Below are 17,411 nucleotides of genomic sequence, written 5' to 3' on the forward strand. Positions count from 1 at the left end.
TCCTCATCAGATATTAGATTACGGGTGGGGTACTCATGTGCAGTGGTCTACCGAAGAGCTAATATCTTAAGACCATGGTCGGCTTCTTGATGATTCCTATTAGTTGCCAATTGAAGATTTGGATCTTGGAAAGATGAGGAGCGAGGAAGGAAGAGGAGGCGACGGCGATAGCCGTTGTGTAGTTCTTGTCGTCATCAATGCGGCTTAAAATGCCGGTGCGTTCACCGCTGCGTCGTCGTCTCAAGCTCGAACGGGGCCGATTCTCCATCTCAGCCGTCCATCCCCCACCGTTTCTCATCTCAACCGTTCATCAGTGATCACGTCCATCCTCGATCGTCCATTTCATTTGGGCGAGCTCGAGTGAGCTTGAGTGAATTTGAGTGAGTTCTCCTAACTCTGTTTCTGTGAGTTAGCCTTTTAGTGGGCTTCGACAGGTTTCATGTGCCACAATACTGCCCGTATGCATGGAAACATTGACCTAACAAAATTGTTGACCCGAGTGTAGCTCATTGCCGACACAATCACTCATATGCATATGATATTTCATCCTCCATCACCCATATGCATACAAAAATGAATGATGCTTGTGGCTCAATCAAGTGCTTCCACTTCCCACATGCACTTTCTGGTCTTTAGGGTTACAGTCAAATCTTATAACATGTTATAGGATCAATAATAGAGGCTCTGTAGCAGTTGTTCTTCTGTGCTCCTTATTTATAGCCACTATTTTGACTAATTTATCATAACACTCTCAGAAGATGTTTTTTTTTTTTTCTCTTGGTTAATCTTGTTAAATTTTTGGATATTAGGAAGCTCGATTAAGAATTTAAGATGGTATCACAAGGAAAGATTTACGATACATTAGAGAAAAAAATGATCAATCTCAATCGTTCGAGCAAATTTCTTGACATCAATATATTGTTGGACAATAAGAGAGGAGAAAATGTTAAGAATATTAACCGATACAAATTTTTTTATTAATATACTTAATGTTTTAGATGAAATGATAGTGACTGAAAAATGTGATAATAAATCTCAAGTGTCCATGAAGAACTCAGATGCATGAGGTCCTACATTTAGGTCAAATCCTCTGTTCCCTACTGAGAAATCATGTGATGTGTGACATGAAAGCAATTGCACTAAATGTAATTAGGAAACTAAACATCAAGCAGAGACTTCCTATTAAGTTGCTGTAGTGTAAAGAAAGCTCCAGATTAATTAAAGGTAAGATCCTGATAACACATGAAATCTAAGTAGAACAATTCAGTAATGATGGAGACAAGAAGGAGCAAATGCACGTTTCAGAGAGTAAATGACTGCTGAAACACCTGACAGGAAGAACACTTGACATGTACAGTTAGTTCAGGTTTTATTAATGGTTCCATACAAACAACAACTAGCATTCAAATGTCACAATCACATTGCGTCTCCTGAGACTGTAGCATTAATGTATCCGATACTTTGAGCATGTATTATTTACATGATCATTCCTTTGCATGCTGATACTTGCATCAAATTCTCAAGTGTTCATTATGTGACATGACTCTCTGATGCAAGAAAGCTATGAGTGGTAATGCACTAGAGAACTTGATCACAGTTCAAATTTGTTATTGCATCTGCACTGCTTGTTTTCCAGAAAAGTAGAAGGATTCTCATGACCCATATGAAGAGATCATACCTGTGTCTAAAAGGTCCCTGACCATATCATTAAAGGTGATCCCAAGGATATGTAAATTGGCTTTGCTGCCTATTTTTTGGTGCTTTCCTTTCACAGGTTTGCTTTTATCATGAGAGAATGGCCGAGTATATGATTCCTGGAGCTCTGAAGCTGTATAAAATCTAATGCAGTCACAGGCATGAGCAAAACATATGGAATATGATTATGTACAAAAGAACTTTCTGGTTCCGTTTTCCTTTTATTTTCCTTTTAATTTGTTTTGTGATGTAGATGATGAGGCACAGTGACAATCTGGAAAGCAAAAGGTCAGCCAGTCAATCTAAAGCTTTATCAGCAAGATAAGGTGATCCTCTGCTGCTGTAGGGGGGAAAAAGCTATGCTATCTGCACTTGTTTGATTCATTTCATTGCAACATGCAAATCGAACACCAGAGGAATTGGTTCCTCCATGATGATCTGATGATGTTCTTGTCAGCTTTGGTTCTAAATGGACTGGAACTTTAGGACCAGACTGCAAGCTGATTCATTCCCATGGTGGTAATCCAGCAAAGAGCACTTCTTACTGTCTCCCGAGCTTTCAGAATTATTTCAAAGCCTGACAGCATGATTATTTATTTGCATGCATAATTCAGCACATTTTAAACAAACAATTGCATATATTTTGCCAATTTAATGTTTCCCGACCAGTCCATACCAACTACTATTCAGACCATCCTATTTTGAGTCATCCGATTTGCTCGTTTCTTTGCTTTTAAACGTCCCATCGCTCCATGATATATTGTTTGCAAGCGTCTCTTCTTCCTTTCTCTTCGTTTTCCATATTCGGAGATGCTGCTCCATATTGGTGTTCGGAAATAATCACCAAAATTCTGGGTGAGATAAAATATTTTATTAGGTAATCAATAATCTTAAAAACTTAAATTATTAAGAAATATCATAATATATTTATAATTTCTAACATAAAAATACATCCATATATGTGAAATTGAACCAACAGATTTTCTTATATTTTGTCACTATTTATATAAATCAAAAATCTCAAACTAGTAAATGAGACATATTAGAATATGTGAAAACTAGTAAATGAAGACATATTAGAATTTGTGAAAGTGAGAATTCCAAATCTTCTTCCGTTTCTCTTTTTCCCTTTTTTTTTTACTTTCTTTCTTATTTTGTGTGGAATCTCATAACGATGAAACCAATTGATAATGTTATAATCTAATCTACGTTTTGAATGACGCAGGATTAGCTTTAGATCAAGAAGAGACACGAAGAATCAATATTGAGTCGGAGTGGAACATGTCATAAGATTAGACGTCGAGTCAAAGGATCGGTCGACGTGTCGGTAGAAGGTTTCGTGCCATGAGTTCGGGCATCGGGCCTAGAAGAGCAAACGTTGCGCCAAGAATATCAGAGTTACGGAGGTCAACATGCCGATTGGGCAAAAGGCCGTAAAAGAGGACGATGCGCCGAAAGATTGGATGAAGCACCGATGAACCAATGACATATCGAACAACATATGATTAATATTTTGTAATAATTGTCTAGATTGAAATAATTTTAGTTGTAATTGAGTTAGTTTAGAATGTAATTAAGTCAATTGGGCCCGAATTGGGATTATTTTTGGACTAAGAGAAAGGTCCATTCAGTGACCCAAATATTGGGCTAGGTAGTGGCACCGTTAGAGGTTCAGCCTCCAAAACACAATCTCTGAGATTGTGTCAAGAGATAGTACCAATAAATTGGGTGGTGGTACCACCCAGTGTCAAGCGGTGATACTGTCCAAACATAGTCTCCCAGACTATGTTAGACGGTGGTATCGTCAAATTAGGCTAGAATTGGAGTTATTTTGGGTTAAGAGAAAGCTCATTCAGTGACCTAAACGTTGGGTCAAACGGTGGCACCACCGATAAAAGCCATGGCACTACCAAAGGCTCAATCTCAAAGATACATTCTCTGAGACTGTGTTAGGTGGTAGTACCATCAAATTGGGTGGTGGTATCGCCAGTATGGGTGATAGTACTACTAGTCTGGGCGATGGTATCGCCTAGTGTTAGGCGGTGGTACCGTTAGTCTGGGTAGTGGTACTGCTAGTCTGGACGATGGTACCATCAGATTGGGCAATGGTATCACCAAACACAAGCGGTGGTACCGTCAGGACTTAGGAAACCCGGGATAAAACCTTTTTTAGCTCTAATTTTACAATCATTTTGGGTCTATAAATACTCCAACTATTCTTGCATGAAAGAGCACGAATTAAAGTAGAAAATGGGTTGTTATCATGGGTTGTAAAATTGTTGAAGTTCTCCTCCTTACTTTCTAGTTTTGAGATAATTTAAGAGAGTTGTGAGGCTTGTAAGGATTGTCTCCTAAATTTATGAAAATGAGAAAGAGTATAAAATGGTAATTGATCTTCACCCATTAAAGGAAGACCGTTAGTAGATGCTGATGGCCTCAACGGAAGAGGAATCTAGACATAGATCACAACGATTGAACCACAATTTTATCAGAAGAATTTTTAAATCGTTGAGACTTTTACGAAATTACTAATTCACTTCTCTTACTATCATATTGATCAATATGACACATGAAGAAAACTCCGAAAAGGACATATGGATAAAGAAAAGTCAGTCAAGTCAGCTAAATCTTTGAACCAATACACTCGTGAATGAAGGATGCATTTCGATGAGGTGACAAAAATATCTGTTGACGATGCCTATCGAAGTATTGTACTTTTCCTGCAGTGGTGAGAGTATGCATAAATTCTCCAGTATTGATGTATGAACTGTTGGGAGGAAGAAATCTTTTGACGAAAAAATCAGAGATTGAGAAGAGAGAAGATAAAAAAAGAAAAAAAAAAGCTTTATTTACTCTAAAGTTGCTCTCGGCAGAATGTTTTCTTATTTATAACCTCAGATCAATAGTTTTCTACTTCTAATTAAACATAAATTTTTAATCTAACTTAAACACTTAATCTAATTTTAATCAAATTTAAATTATTACAAATATTTCAAGATGATCATTCATTCCGGTTGGCCTTCCGTGGAGAAGTTAGAGATCCCTCATAGGCAAGGAAGAGAAGAAGGGCTTCCTTTTCTTCAGCGATGATAGATTCTTCTTGACGTCCTTGATATTAAAAAAATAACTTAGTAATAAAATATAAATTCAAAATAGTTCATACAAAATTTATATGATTTGGCACTTCTTATTTATATTCATAAAAAAATATAAATTTTTTTTATCATATGAGAATAATAAAATACAGAGAATAAATATCTTGGGTTAATTTAAACTTAGTCTCAAATTATCTTTTGTACTCTCTCTTATAAATCCTAAAACTTTTTTCTATCAACCTTTATTTTCATTAAAAAACACTCTAAGAGCATCTCCCTTTTGTTAAGACTTTGAGATATAAATCTATTTATACTTCAACTTTTTTATCTTTTAAAAATATTAATAAATAAAAACAAATTTATCAACCTGCCAAAGAAACTCAAATATAGATTGTGCGTTGATTAGTAGTTTTGTGTAATAAATCAATCTCTTGTTTATAGTTGTGCACTGATATATAGTTGTGTGTAATTATCATATTTTAAATGTCAAGAAAACCCAGAAAACACTACATTATTCATTTACATTCTGATATAGGTTGTGCGTTGATTTATAGTTGTGTGCAATGAATCAATCTCTTGATAGGAAGGCAGGTCTACTGTTCTTCAAATCACATGCTTTCTTTTGTTGTTGCTGTTGTGACTGGAAAGGTAGGGATGAAACTAGTCCACCCAAAAATTCTAGAGATGGGAGGTAAGGAAAAGATATATTAGAGCTAGATCCCCTCTTATTTTCCTTTGAAGTTCTAACATATAATGCATATTATATCTTCTTCAAGTTTTTCATGAACTCACCAAGCTGACTTTTATCTCAAACAAATGGGGATAATTAGGAAAGGCTGACATCTTAGATGTTGGAGTTCTCATTTCTCTACAATGGGTCTTCTAAACTTTGTTATTTGCTTTCTTTGCACATTGATGGTACAGATCTTTTTTGTAAGCAAAAAAAATTATATTACTTCACAGAATGATTAAGAAAAGAAGGAGAGCTTAATAAGCCAATATCTTTTGCACATTATGTATATGTCAAAACATTAGTTATATATATATATATGTATATATATATATATATATATGTTAAACCCATCTCCAATAAACCTAATCAAACCCAGACCTGTTCAGTGGAGCCAAGGAAAAGCCTTTAGTCATTTTGGTATAGATTCCCTCTCATTTATTGAAATGATTCTCTAAATATGAAGGTTCCTAAGAACAAGAGGCCTCCCTCCCTGTTAGGTAAGGTAAGTGTTCCCAAATCGATCCACAAGATGCATTGAACCATGATTTTTGTATAATAAAAAATCCTTAATAGATAGCTCAATCTTGTGCAGATATGGTACATAGAACTCCACTCGTTCACTTGATGAAAGCAGCTCGAAATGTATTCACGAGATCAAGGAATGAAATAGGAGAAATGAAAGATTTAGTGTTGAGAGAGAGAGAGAGAGAGAGAGAGAGAGAGAGAGAGTCACCCATAAATGTTGATCTCCCATTAAATATTGTACATAAGAACCAGTCATTCTTATATATAATTTATAAGGTTAAACTATCATAATTAGTTTGAGGTCTTGTTGATTTGATGCAACATAAAACAGTGTAAGATTTTTATTATTAGGAAAAGGAAAAAGAAAGATCAAGATTATAGTATTTTGATTCTTAGATTTAAAAAATTTATATTAAAATCTGTATAGCATTTCAATATCTAAATTTAAAAAATTATCTTAAAATTTTTATAAAATAAAACATGTATTCTCATTTATTTTTACACTATCTATTTTACTGATGAAATATATAGATCAAATCAAAATTACCTTTTTATTTATCGTTTTTATTCTATTTGTGATATTGGTAAAGTCGAAACCGCGTCATTCTCGTCGATCACTGTCACAACAGTAAATCCATGATGTTATCGTCTATCACCATCAAAATTACCCTTTTACTCATGATTTTTATATTATTCATAAATATGTTATTATGTGCTATATCTTTCGTTTGTAAGATTGACAATGTTAAAATAAATAAAATTAACTATTTCACTTTTATAGCTATATAAATTTTAATATATATTTTATAAGTTTAAAAATTAAGATGCTAAAGAGGTCTATAGAGATGTTAATATAAATTTATAAATCTAAAGATGAAGATACTAAAAAGATCTAACAAGTAATATATAATTAATCCTCATTTAAGTTAATCGAGATTGATGTTGATGCTTAGATTAACAATTAATGCAACCTATTTTGAGTCCACCAATTTTCTCTTATAAAACTATAAATATTTATAACGATGATGTCAGCTGGCTAAAATTTATTGAATATTGAGAGCGATCTATTATTATAATAATGTATGGAAGCAAGTGATTGTAGTGTTTATTCCTCTAAATTAAAGTTTAGAATATATAATAATAATATTATTATTAATAATATTATTATTAAGAAAATTAAAAAAGCTTTCACTGTGGTTGTTGTTTTTTATTTTTTTTCTGACCGATGACGCCCTCCATATTTATTTTTACCTTATGGGTGCCTTTTTTTCTTAATGGTACGAAAACACTCTTAATCTTTTCCTAAAATGATTTGAATATATTATTAAAATTTTAATAATTAATTATATATATATAATTTTATATTAATTAATTAATTAATTAAATTAGAGTTTTTTCTTGAATTTTAACGTCTATGAACAAATTATTTAATTAAAAAATATAATAATTATCAAATATAATATTTCATGTAAGTAAAAAAGAAAACCCACATAGATAAAAAAAAAAAACGAATATCTGAGTTACCATTCCGTAAAAAAATATACTGATATTTAGAGTGTGGAAAATTTTTAATTATTTAAAGGGGGATTATGTCCGACATTATTTGTCCTAAGAAAAATTGTTTTTATTAAATATATAAAAATCTACTCCTCTCCGGGGTAGACTTCCTCCTCGAGGAAGGCATTTCCCTGTGTTCTCGTATTGTTGTCTCCTTCCTTTTCCCTTTTATCCCCCCTTTCTCTCGCAGATAGATCTCCAGCCCTCGCCCTACCTCGGTGGTATCCCGTTCTCGCCATGGATGAGGAGTACGACGTGATCGTCCTGGGGACCGGGCTGAAGGAGTGCATCCTCAGCGGCCTCCTCTCAGTCGACGGCCTCAAGGTCTCCTCTTGACCCGCCCTTCTCCTGATCTCATTTGGATTATCGGCTGGCTGGGATCCCGTTTCTTCGATCTTGTTTTCTTGGTCTCGACCTGCGTTTCCTATTCTGGAATCTGTTTTATTTTTTTGGTCTTTTCTGCATATAGGTTGGTGATTCTTTCTGCGTGTTGCTTCGTTAAGTAGCTGAACTGACCGAAAGGTTGGATCTTGATGTGTTCCGCTGAGTGCGATGCTTCGAACTTTGGTCTGGGCTATATGTTGCTTCTTTGACTTTATTGTTTAAGTGTGATTTTTTGTCTCCTCATCTCATTTGTTCACGGGGGTTTCACTCGATCGTCCGATATCGATGCTGCCGACGCCTATCGGTTGGCTAGACTCCGTTTCTGTGATCAAATTTTGTTCTTCCGTTTCTTGTTTTCTTGGTCTCGACCTGCGTTTCAGATTCTATAATATGTTCTTTTATACTCTTTTCCGCATGTGGGTTGGTGCCTCTTTCTGCTTATTCTGTTGTTGTTTCGTTAAGTCGCAGAAATGACTTTGGATTGGTGAATTATGATGTGTACTGCCGAGTGCCATGCTTCTAATTTTGATGTCAAGTACACGTCGTTTCTTTGTCTTTATTGTTTAAGTGGGATTATTGTCGCCTGATCTCATTTGTTCTTAAGGGTTTCACTTGATCGTCCAATTTCAATGCCACTCACGCCCATCAGCAGGCTAGTATCCTGTTTCTGAGATCAAGATTCGTTCTTCGATTTCGATGCTACGGAGCAAGCTTACTTTTATGCGAAGGATTGCCCTCTTGGCAAATGATTGTATTTACTTCCTGTTTGTTGAATAAAGTCATGTGTTTGAAATGAAAAAGATGGACTGACAAATAGTTATACATTGTAAACAACTAGCAGAGTCAGGTGACACATAATGGGTTCGACCCACAATCTAATAGCTTAAGCATTTGAGTTGTATTGGTGTTCAATCTCGTATGTGTTAGTTTTGACGAATTCCACTAGGGCTCGAAATCTTAAAAAACATTCTAACATAGTGTCATAGCCAAATGAACAAAAAATTGATCTGAATGAAACAAAAATTGAAGAAAACGAGTGAGGTTAAGTCGGATTGATCAAGTGAACCAGATGGGTAGGTAACTTAAGTCAAGATGTGGTTTGATCAAGCAAAGATGAGTCACATCGCAATAGCTGAATGAGAAGGAAATTGTAGAAAGTGACTGAAGCTAAGTTAGGTTGATCGAGTGATCCTTAAGGGTTAGATAGCCCATGTCTAACTGTGTCTAGGCTGAAAAAAATGAGTTGTGCCACAACAGCTGAATGAGTCGAAAATTGTAGAAAGTGACTGAAGCTAAGTTAGGTTGATCAAGTGAGCCAGATGGATTAGATAACCCATGTCAAGCTGTGGCTTGATTGAGTAAAGATGAGGCATATCGTAACGGTCAACATAGATGAGTAAATCACTTCATAGTGCTCAAAATATATGAATGAGTATGAACCCTTGAGAGCAAGAGAAAGGCAAAGGTAAACAAGCCACAAATGAAAGGGAAGATGTTGAAAATATTCATGGACATGGAATGAAAAAGAAATGGACTAAGAATGATCCCATTTTGTTAAGGATTGGAAGAGTCATGTGACATATGATAGGCTTGGCCCACAACTAAGTACGTTAGTTTTTGGATTACAGTGGTGTCTAATCTCAAGTAAGTTGGCCCTGACCATTTCGACTGGATCTTGAATTCTTAAAAGAAAATTTGAATAATGTTTTCATCAAACATATGAACTACTAAGAAAACTAATTGGAGTTTTAATGAAATTGTTATAATTAGTGCTCAACTCACTTGAATGTCACTGGAAATCCTTGTTACTTTGATTATGTGTCGATCTGTGCAATATCATAAACCACTTTCAAAAATTCTTTTCGTACTGGTTATTGGGAAATCCATTGTCATATGTTTTGGAATTACCCTGCTGATTGTAGACAGTGTTATTCACAGAGAGATTTGAGATAATACTAGGCATAGCTTTTGATAAAAATGTTATGTTTGTAAATTTTGTATGGTAAAAATGTGTAGATCTTCTGCTGAGAAATCATGATATGCTTTTAAATTCTCATTGTTTTTTTTTTGTTAGCATCATTTTATTATTTTCTGAAACAAATTTACTCGCATCTGTTAACAGGTCCTACATATGGATAGAAACGAATATTATGGAGGAGAGTCAACATCACTTAATCTCATCCAGGCATGAATCTGAAACTCATTACATTCAATGCTTTAGATCATAAACCTGTCCAACATTTGGACCTGCTTGAATATGTCACTGTCATTGTTTCTCAAATCCTCTCATTCATCTTATGGACATTTGCTAGATAGAAAGCTTTAGTTGATAAAAGAGAAGTCATTTCACCTTTAGATGAATACAAATGATGGTTTTCAGATCTTTTAAAGTAGAAAAAGATAGCTATTATTTGGTGTTGTTTTTGTATCAAAAAATCATGAAGAAAAGGAGATTGAATGTATTTTGTGATCAGTGTCTAATACCCTTTTTTTATTTTCAATCTAGAGTTGTATTTGCAGTGAGAAATAATAGGGTATTAGATATCTTACATTTTCCGGGTACTTAATAAATTGTTATATTCTTTGGTAGCTCTGGAAAAGGTTCAGAGGTAGTGATAAACCTCCAGCACAACTCGGACCTAGCAGAGATTACAATGTCGACATGATTCCAAAGGTTTGTTCCTCTGTTCGTTCCCTAAGCTTTGGTGTTACAATCACAACAGAGATTAGCATTGTTTTTGTATGAAATAAAAGAATAAAGAAAAGGTGGTACAATGTATGAAATTCATGCCAATGCAAAGTTCGAGGGACAATGTATGCATCTTTACCCCTGTTTGCAGGGAGGCTTTTTTTTTTTGTCTTTTTCCACTTTAACCCTGCTTGTGAAGGGAGCAACCTAACCATGATGCCAAAGCTTCCCCTCTATATCTTGTTTATAACACGTTTAATTAAATATTACTGATTGTCTCTGAAGGGACTGATATTCATAATCATTCAACAAGGTAAAAACAACTTTTGCTTTTACATATATACACATACACATTATGCCTTAGTTCATACCTTATGTTGTTTCCTATACAATTTTTGGTTCATCAGTAGAATAACCTGGACTATGATAGAAAAGAGATGAAGGCTAAGGTATTGGTTTTTGAACTTAAGCACTTGCAAACTTTCTTTCACACGTTGAATGCCCTTTAAGAGCATCCTTACAGAAGTACCATTCTGAAGTGGCAAAATATTAGATGGTTAATATGATAGAAGAACATTTATGACAGAAAACACTTTATTATGGCTAGTTCGGATGATGTTGCTGCTGGTTGTAGAAGAAACATGAAAATTTAAGAGATAATGTTATATCACAAAATAAGGAAACAAGCAAGAGTGTAAGTGTAAGCTCAACCTGATCCAACGTGTGGGATCTGCCAATATAATGGGGGTTCTTTTTCAGCATGTAGACACATTATTAGTGCTTCTGGGATCAACTAGTTCTAATCATTTAAGTTTTTTCATTTCCATTTATTAAAGAACATCATCATGATAAAAGGGCAGAATAACTGCTTAAATAATGAAATTTAGTTTTTACTTTGAGCTGTACTTTATATCACATAGTTTGGATAAATTGTCTAAATTCCATGATAAATAGCAGCAATGCAGTGCCTGCTGTTTTGTCTCACCCCCACAATAAAAGGAAAAAAGCAGCATAAGACATTTTCTGAATGCATGTCATGTGCATCAGTGGTACTAAGGAACAAATCCAGTTATGCAGCAACAAAATGTTCACAGACAAAGGTTGATTCAAAGATGCAAAGGCAAAAGCAGACTTTAGGTGCAGAAATGGCTGCTTATAAAATTACAAAAGCAGTGTCAAGAAGATAGGGAAAGTAAATCTGTGGAGCATGGTAGAAACTTGAAGTAAGTTTTAGTCAATAGGATTTGCGCTATCCAAAAACATCTCGACTTGAGGAAAGGTTATATGCATTGACCCTTCCCAAACTATGCATTGATGCAAACCTACTGCACTCGGCCATCTGTTAGAAGTTTTCCCTGAAAAAGAAACATTGGTGGAGTAGAATTCGTATGACAAATCTTAACAAATGTTGAAAGGTTTGCATTACACAAATATGGCTCAGCATTTAGATGCTTGAACTGTTGTTCAAGGGTATTTTTATATCACATAGTATGGGTTGCTATAGCTTCTAATATGTTAGGGCCAAGAACAATATAAAATTTGTAAATAGAAGCCTCTGACTATCATCCATGCACGAAGCGTGTCTAAATATATCTTATTTTTTGGTCTTTATCTCTGCTGGTGATTTTCCTTTTATTTCATATATTAGATAGTAGACCATATGTACTAGAGCCTTACTTTCACTAATTAAAATTTTAACCAAATTTTGAACTCTTAAGGAATGTTTTATTATTTGATGGAATTATTTGATAAAGACAATGAAATCATTTTTGGTGCTCAAACTATTTTATTGATCCATGCATGTTTTTATTGTTGTTGATCTTGTAACCTATTAATCTTTATGTGGCTAGTTTATGATGGCTAATGGTACTTTGGTACGCACACTTATACATACTGATGTCACAAAGTATCTGTCTTTCAAAGCTGTGGATGGGAGCTATGTCTTTAATAAGGGAAAGGTATCACTCGTCTTTTTTCCTTTCTGCTGTCATCATTATGTTGTAATTTCACATTTGTTGGCTTCTGAAGAAGCTTACATCCAACATCTGCTGCTCCTTTGTGATTGGAACAGATCCACAAGGTTCCTGCCACTGATATGGAGGCATTGAAATCTCCATTGATGGGGTTGTTTGAGAAGCGGCGAGCTCGAAAATTCTTCATTTATGTCCAAAATTATGATGAAAGTGATCCAAAAACGCATGAAGGATTGGACCTTACAAGAGTGACGACAAAAGAATTTATCTTGTGGGTATTCTCTTATGGTTTATTGCATTTTTTATTCCATTGGTAGGAAATTCTTTTCATCGCAAACACGTCCTACATCACGTGTGCAGGAGATGTTGAAAAGAAGGGGTAATCTAACAATGAGAATTCTCTCTTAATCCAGTAACATTGTTTGATCAACAAATCAAATAAAAATCATGCAAGATGTGGGGAATCAATGGAAAAGAAATAAGATTTCTAGGTCGAGAACTCCTTATGGCAATGCTAATACCCTTTCATGTGGCCACACTCTCTTCAACATACGAGAAAGATTTAGAAGAGAGTGGTTTGCTAGGGAATTTATAGAGGGTATAACTGACTCCTACACTGGATCAAAAATCCTAAAATAACTAAATTAGAATTCAATCAATCAAGAGTCCAATTCTAAATTAAATAGAACCCTTTCCATTTTTTTTCATTATGGTTATTATCAATAAATGGACATTTGGCTATAACATTCTCTGTCTTGCAATAAATCTATATATTTTTTTCTGGATCATGGTTTTTTATTCATTGTTAAAAATTATTGCTTCAGTGCCTTGTTCCAGAGTTCCATTATTTGATTATTAGGTCTGTTTTATTATAAAACATCTGCTCAATTATCTGTTTCTATCACAACAATCTTTCTAGTCCTTCCACTAGCAATTAACTATGAAATTTTTTTTTGTTGGTCAGAAAATATGGTTTGGATGATAACACTGTTGATTTTATTGGCCATGCCTTGGCTCTTCATCGAGATGATCGGTATCTAAATGAGCCTGCACTTGATACTGTGAAAAGGATTAAGGTAAATGCTGCTTGTGATGACTTTTTTAAAAATTCTTTAGAAGTCAAATACTGTCCTCTATTTGGGCAACTTCTGGTAAACAGTGTGTTCAATTTTTATTTCTGAACAGTAAAAATTACTATTTTATGAATTAATAAATGTATTACAAATGATCCGTATTCAATCTTCCACAAAAACTCTATGCTATATATCTTGAATCTCTTCATCATTCAGATTCAACACAAACCAATAACCAGAAGCTTTTTTATACTTGTTTATTCTGACTTATAGAGACCACTCTTCGAGGGTTTTGCAGCTGATAATTTGTGCTTCTTTAACACAATCAACGTTATCTTGTCAGTTTCATCTTTGGTGGCCTTCCCATCTACTATGTGCATGTATCTGTCATGTTATTGCTAGGTACACTGTAGTCTTGTTCTGTATCAGATTTGGAAGGACTGAGTTGGTTCATAGGGCAGACTCAACAAATAGTGTCCGAATGGATCTAGTATTGGACATGGTAAGGGACACAAGTAAAAGAGGATACATGTGGATGAGGCTGGAGGTACATATGGAGCCACCATTGGGTCGAGCCTCGAATGCATTAGTTTGATTCTGGGTTATATTAAGATCTTGATGAGGACATCAAGTCTTAGATTGGGGAGATTGTGATCTGATAGTTTAGTCCCACATTGAATTAAAGAGGAGAATTAAGCAAGTCTATAGGGTTAGATGTGTTGGTTAACTTGGGATTAAGTAGTTTGGACCACATAGTTCGAAGTTTATCAAATTGATGAGTTAGTCATCTCAGGTCAGGTCAGGTCAAGACAATTCCATATCAATGCATGTGTGCTTCTTTATCATTGTTCTTGTATATAAGCAAGAACTGCTAATTATCATTCATAAACTCACTTGGTTTTTTATTTTTTCGTTGTGGCATGCTGCTAAAACTAATGTTGGTTTCTATATGTAACAGTTATATGAAGAATCTTTAGCTCGTTTCCAAGGAGGCTCACCATACATATACCCTTTGTATGGATTAGGGGAGTTACCACAGGTTAGTCATTCACTTTCTTAGACATTGAGAAAATATTTTTCTGATTCTCGAGTTTTTTCTGAAATTACAGGCTTTTGCGCGCCTTAGTGCTGTTTATGGTGGGACATACATGTTGAATAAACTAGAATGCAAGGTAGCCATTTGCATCACTGCATGCTTATCATCGTGTTAAAGATTATGGAAGCAGAAAACAACCAGACTGTCATATTTATTGATGTAGTATTACCATAGTTTCATGCTTTATCATAGCTAACATTCCTCAACCTTGTCCAGGTCGAATTTGATATGGAAGGAAAAGCTTGTGGTGTGACATCTGAAGGAGAAACAGCTCGATGCAAGAAAGTTGTTTGTGACCCTTCGTACCTACCAAACAAGGTAAGGTTCCATTATTTTCACATTGAAATGGAATTGTTCTATATTTGATGGTAAATTTAACAGGACTGTACTGTGTGCAAGGAACTGCTGCTTGAATGAATATTTGCTGCTGATAAGATTTCCAAAGTTCAATAACATCTTTACTAAACTTTCAATGGATAGGTTAGGAAGGTGGGAAAGGTTGCAAGGGCGATTGCCATTATGAGCCATCCGATCCCAAATACCGATGAGTCTCATTCAGCACAGGTTATATTGCCACAGAAGCAACTTGGACGCAAGTCTGACATGTATGTTATCTAGAAGCATATCAATTTTTACATCATATGCATAGAATTCTTTTTGGTCTTCTCTTTTTTTTCTTTTTGTTCAAGGTGTATTGTGTTTCTTCATTCCATATCTTGTGGTTCAACAGGTATCTATTTTGTTGTTCTTACTCGCATAACGTTGCCCCCAAAGGGAAGTTTATCGCCTTTGTCTCAACAGAAGCTGAGACTGATAGGCCAGAAGTGGAACTAAAGCCTGGGATTGATCTTCTTGGGCCTGTGGATGAGCTATTTTTTGAGACTTATGACATATATGAGCCTGTCAACGAACCCTCGCTGGATAATTGCTTCATCTCAACTGTAAGCGTCGAAGATGCATTCTTAGTTACCTCATAGTGTTTCTCAACTCAAATTGGCCACCTGTTAACATAGTCCAATATTTGCAGAGTTATGATGCTACAACCCATTTTGAGTCAACCGTCATGGACGTGCTGTCCATGTATACCATGATCACTGGAAAGGTAATGGTTTTGTATTGTTCTATTTATTTCAGTTTCTGAGCATGGTCTTTGTCTTTATGTGATATTAATGCCTTGGTACCCAGTTGACAGTTGCTAGCATTAGTCTCCTTGAAGGCATGTTGATGTTAGCCTGATGATGTATAGTGTAAGCCTCAGTATCACAAACTGGCCAAACAGGTCGTGCTTGAAGCCCTAATCCAATGGGAGTAACCATGTTTCCTATTCAATGATGGCTTCATTAATCATGCCTAGCATGATCACTTACACCATCACCTTAAAAAATGCTGCTGTCTGTGTGATGATGCTCATTGTGCATATCATGCAATGTGACGCCATGCCAACACATATCATGCACACTACACGGTACTTGACCATGGTTTGACAAGTGATTACAGTATCGTCCAAACCTGCGGCTGGCATAAGCTGTGCAGGAAACCCCAACGTTTCGCTCTATTGCCACATTAACCGTGTTTGTTGTTTGAAATCCAGTGACATTAAAAGAAGGCGTTGGCATGACTGAACAAAGACAGCACCCACAGTTTTCAAGCTGCTTTGCAACTATTATTTATATCTCTGGATTTTTCTTGGCCAGATATCTACTCGGATTTTAAATCAAATGCTCTGGCCTTCTTGTTCTCACCCTTCAGCTCGATATCTAGAAATTTTCTTGATGTTATGTAGCTCCTGTGGAGTGCTCAGTGTTGCTTTCATATTTCATAATTTTGAAGTCTAATCTTAAGTCGTCATGGATATATTTTGCGATTGTGTCGAACTAGTTCTTACAGCCTTTTTTTCATTGCAGACTCTTGATCTCAGCGTGGATCTAAGTGCTGCTAGTGCTGCTGAAGAATGACAATCGCAGCTCATCCATGATAATCTTTCTCGATTGAGCTCTGTTATTTTCATCAGATGACTGTCATGCTGCACCATTCCGATCGAAGCTGGGTTGCTTTATCATAGTTGATGTGGAAATGCTACTTGAGAATTTTTTTCTAAAACCTACTAGAAACACAACTCATCTACAACTTCTACTCTATTGGAGTAATGTAATGTCATACAAGGGCAAGAACATGATTTAAGGGATAATTCAAGTTGCTTGTTTCGGTTTTAAAGACCTTGTGGAAGTGTCATGTTTTTAGCTCTCTGGTGGTCTCTTTTTCTCGTTTCAGGAGTGATGTGTTCTATCATGAGACCTACTCATATATTGTATTTGAAGTCACATCAGATCACTTGTATCTCAGGCTTAGCAGCTCTGTTGCAACCTATCATCTAAATTGATGTAAGCAAGCATCGACAGGTAATGCTTCCTGCAAATAGTAGCATACTTTCACCATGTACTGAAACATGAACCATCCTTTGCAAGCAAGCGAAATAAATGCTAAGCAATCTTTCATGCATTACGCTCCTAAATTCAATCTCACATCTTGAAGTGGCTAAAGATACAGATTGATTCAGGACTTGGTATATGCATTATTATTAATTTAAGAAT

The 17,411-nt window shown here is 35.3% G+C and overlaps 1 protein-coding gene across 1 annotated transcript; it reads left to right on the plus strand.

The window, feature by feature from the left end:
• Positions 1-7,716: 7,716 nt before the first annotated feature.
• On the plus strand, positions 7,717-17,034 carry LOC135641508 (guanosine nucleotide diphosphate dissociation inhibitor 2-like). The gene is made up of 13 exons (XM_065156884.1): positions 7,717-7,929; positions 10,112-10,174; positions 10,580-10,663; positions 12,529-12,636; positions 12,750-12,922; positions 13,616-13,727; positions 14,683-14,763; positions 14,834-14,896; positions 15,037-15,138; positions 15,301-15,425; positions 15,551-15,761; positions 15,848-15,922; positions 16,725-17,034. The coding sequence occupies exons 1-13, from the start codon at positions 7,843-7,845 to the stop codon at positions 16,773-16,775; spliced, it is 1,335 nt and encodes a 444-aa protein (XP_065012956.1). The 5' UTR covers positions 7,717-7,842; the 3' UTR covers positions 16,776-17,034.
• The last annotated feature ends 377 nt before the right edge of the window (positions 17,035-17,411 follow it).

This window comes from Musa acuminata, chromosome BXJ3-6 (genome assembly GCF_036884655.1).
Source record: "Musa acuminata AAA Group cultivar baxijiao chromosome BXJ3-6, Cavendish_Baxijiao_AAA, whole genome shotgun sequence".
Taxonomy (NCBI): Eukaryota; Viridiplantae; Streptophyta; class Magnoliopsida; order Zingiberales; family Musaceae; genus Musa; species Musa acuminata.